The sequence below is a fragment of the Gavialis gangeticus genome, unplaced genomic scaffold (genome assembly GCF_001723915.1).
Source record: "Gavialis gangeticus isolate Ggan-Ray unplaced genomic scaffold, GavGan_comp1, whole genome shotgun sequence".
In the NCBI taxonomy this organism is placed as follows: Eukaryota; Metazoa; Chordata; order Crocodylia; family Gavialidae; genus Gavialis; species Gavialis gangeticus.
In genome coordinates, this window is record NW_017728996.1 from 24,772,693 (window position 1) to 24,776,519 (window position 3,827).

The 3,827-nt window shown below is 47.7% G+C and overlaps 1 protein-coding gene across 2 annotated transcripts in view; it reads left to right on the plus strand.

The window, feature by feature from the left end:
• The first annotated feature begins 2,685 nt into the window (after positions 1 to 2,685).
• Positions 2,686 to 3,827, plus strand: part of SECISBP2L (SECIS binding protein 2 like) — a 47,960-nt gene continuing 46,818 nt past the window's right edge. The window contains exon 1 of one of the 2 annotated variants that reach the window (XM_019504172.1): positions 2,686 to 2,893. In XM_019504172.1, the coding sequence (XP_019359717.1) occupies positions 2,876 to 2,893 (18 nt within the window). In that variant the 5' untranslated portion in view covers positions 2,686 to 2,875. The remainder of the gene's footprint in view (positions 2,894 to 3,827) is intronic. The other variant, XM_019504171.1, reaches the window with a different exon arrangement.

Genomic DNA, 3,827 nt, shown 5'->3' on the forward strand with positions numbered 1-3,827 from the left:
AGGAGAGTCTGATGCTCTGTTGTGCCACTAACTGTCTTTTTTTTCCTTAATGAAAGTTGTAGTAGGAAATCGCATTTGTATAGCTTTGTTGAATATCTTTGCCAAAACAGTTCACAGGAAGATTTTTTTTTTTAAATCCCAGATAACAAGTTCAAAGGCAACCTTTGCTTGTGATAAAAACACATAATTCCCACACTACTTCTTATGCATAAATTCTGGAGGGAATAGGTTGGGTCTCTCAATAAACCTATTACCTTTACGTTACCAGACAAAACTTTTTCCTTCGCACATTTTTTTTCCTGAAGTCTGTTTTACAAGCACCGGTTAGAACAGTGATTTTCAACCAGGGTGCCTTGGGGTGCCACACACTGTTAGCACTGCTACGTGTGCAAATATGATTCACAAGGTATGCCTAATTATTTCAAAAAAGAATCCATAGTGTAAAAAAAAAATCTCACTTGTTGTGGTATTTGTGTTCTTTGCAAGAGAGAAATTGCTGTATTTTCCCATAGTCAAAAATGTGTGAATGTTAAGAGCTGGTATTTTCTGAGGGGTATCTTGAACCTGCTAAGGGGTGCCTTGGGCCTAACAAGGAATGCTTTGAGTCTAGAAAGGTTGAGAACCACTGAGGTAGGTGTGGCAGAGAGGAAATACAATGCTTCTGATTGTGAGGTGCTCCTCCTTCATACTCTTAGCTTCTTTGTTAATCTTGGTTTTTATATGCAAGCTTTCTGTGTATTAACTACTTAAGAGTTTTAATGCTTAATTGTAGGAGTAGCACAATCCGTGGGTGCAGAAAAATGTATCTGCTGTTGCATAATATTTTATCTTAGTTTTACATGAAACTTTATTGTAGCAGAAAATCTGACAGTGTAGCTCTAGAGAAAGTCTGTGCATACCCAGCACCATCAATCATTCGTGTTTGTGCGTACAGTGTGTGACTGAGTAAGAGCATTGTTAATGTCCCAAATTACCTTAAATCCAACTCATCCCTATCCACCAAATTCTATGTAGACAGACAGCATTTTAAAGATACTGGTAAATAATGAAAAGTAGATTGGTAAAGAAAGCTTTATCAAGCACAAAATGTAAATGCTTTCTGTTAAACATATGAAGACAACAAGCAGCACCTAGATGGAAAATTCAAAGGACAAAAGAACTTTCACACTGATTAGCCACTATTTTTAATGGAACAGGAACATGTACCTCATTTTAGGACCCAACAAGCACATATAATGGCAGTGTGATCATATGCAGGTTGAGTCTTTGAAAAAAATTGAGGCTCCTTTTAGTAGAATGGAGTTTAGGAGCCTGTGTGTGAGAACTTGCCTTTGGTATGTGTTCTGATAAGGATTACAGAAACATCTCTGTCTTTGTACATAAAAAAGCAAGAAGAGATAGAACTAAAGTCACTTCTGTTTTCTGCTCTGTTCCCTAAGGCTTGCAGTCTTAGCTCTTCTGCCATAGTTGTCCTCACATCTTAACACAAAGTTGATGCATTCCCAGAGTTCCCTCCCCAACTTCGCATGTATCCAAGTGAAGAATTGATGTTTTAAAAGACAAAAAACAATTTTCCTTGGATAAGACAGAGTTCACCATGATACTTCTTCAAGCCTTGATCTCTTGGGTGACCATTTGTTTTCCACAGTGGACCTGTACATCTAGGCACTAGGACTGGAGCCTGCTGCATGCAACCTAATGAACTGCTGACATGCAACTGCTTTCCAACCTCTTCCAACTAGTGGCTGGGAGGTGAAAACCCTCCACCCTGCCTGGCAGTTTCATGCCTTATGCCACAAGGCTTTTGAACGGAAACTATTTATTAAATTATTTTAAATTAAATTACAATGTAAAGCGTGGAAGTCCTTGCCACTTGATAGGGTGAATGCTGACAATTTAGCCAGATTCAAAACAGGAATTGGACACGTGCATGGAAGTTAGGGCATCCTAGCCATGGAGCATAGATGTGGGGGGCACAGCCTCTGAATCACAGCATCCTAGACTGTAGAGGAACAGTGGGGAAAAAACCCCTGGGCAGACCCAGTCCCTGCTCCATTTCATCTTTCCACCACTGTGACTCTGCTTGAGTCTTCCAGGAGGTTTCTGGAACACCAGCCCGCCCGTGGCACAAGCTTGCCTACACGCTTGGGTATAGCAGGTACGGATTACCACGCGAAGACTTTTCGTCAGGAAGGCAAATGCGCACGATTATTACATTTTGAAAATGAAAACCCACTGGACTACTGTATAAATTGGATTCAACATTTAATATTTATTTTAATAAATGCCCTATCATTTCTCTCCTGGCCGGGTGCCTCTCAGCATCTCCTGGAGAGAGATCTCTAAGGCCTGGAGCCCCCATTGCAACCCTGGGGGTCGGCAACCCTGACTGTGAGAGGGGAGATGGGGCCAAGCGGAGTTGTGGCGCGACCCAGCCCACGGCAGCTCCTCTCTGTGCGGAGGCGCCTAGAAGACAGGAGGGGCAAGCGCGGCGCAGACAGCTCCAGCCCCGCCACGAGCCCTGCAAGGAGCAGCTCGCCCTGCAGCCGGGAACGCGGTGTCCCGCGGCCCCCGCCCGCCCTGCCATTGGCTGAGCTCTGCCACTCGGCGAATGCGCTGCGCAAGGTTTGAGCCCGCTCGGCTTCCGTCCCAGATGATCCCGGCCCAGCCCCGCCCCGGTCCGGTCAGGCTCGGCCTCTACCTCCGCCCTCCGTCCTCCGCCTCCGTCAGTGGCGTCGCCGGGGCTCGGTTCCGCGTTGGCTGTGGTGGGGCCGGTGCCGCTCCGGAGCGGCCGGACGGGCCATGGCGCGGGCGGCGCTGAGGCTCCGCCGCCCCTACTAGAGCGGCCGCCTTCGCCGCCGGCGCCGCGGGAGTCATGGACAAAGCCGACAAGGTGCGGGCCGGGGCCGGGCCTGAGGGTGCGGGTCACCGCGGGGGAGAGGGGGACAGCACGGGCCCGAGCCGGGCCGGGCGGCCCGCGCTTGTTTGTCCCTCATCGAGTTGTCTGGAGCCACCGTGGCGCTTCCTCCTGTGGGGCCCGGCCCCGTCCAGGGCGGCTGGGAAAACTGGTGGGGGGGATACACCCATCAGTGCGAGCCAAAACTTCTTCAGCCCCTTCCCCGTCCCCGTTTATTAATCGCGGTTGTCTCGAGGGTTGTCCTGTAATGAATTAATATGATGCTAGGGAGCCTTTTGAAGTGCCGTTCACCTGCTGAATGAAGGTGAGAGAAGGGCCCTGCTCTGCCGATGGCTGGTCCCAGAGAGACCCTGGGGGTGAAGGCCGTCCCCTCCCCGGGCAGTAAACTTATTATGAGGAGGCAGTGGTGTGTGTGGAGGGGAGCCTTGAAGGTCTCCACTGGTGGGAGATTAAGTGCAGTCCAGTGATGGCTTCTAGGGTTTTGAAGTCAGTTATGCTCTCAGTTGCCTTGATTTGCAAGTCCCAGTAGTCGACCAGCCCTTCAGCAGCAGCTGGAACCGCTAGCTTTGTACTCAGGGTTTTTTTTCCAGGTCAGTCAGTAAACAATATGCATCTTCTACTACAGGCTTACTGCTGTGATGTGTGATAGGCTCTTTCATCCTTTGTCTTTACTGGACTCTTCAGAAATTGTGAAGTCTTTTGCCTGTCAAATTCAAATTGGCCTGTTCTGCCCAATTGGTACCTGCTTATCTTTTTTGTTAAACTTTTTGGGGGGTTCCTTTTTAAATAGGATACTCTTGTGAAGTGAGGTGTTGGTCCATTGTAGTTAGAGCTCTTAATTGGAAAGGATTTACACACACATGTTCAAGCATTCCTTTTTTTTTTTTTTTTTTTTTTTTTTTTTTTTTTT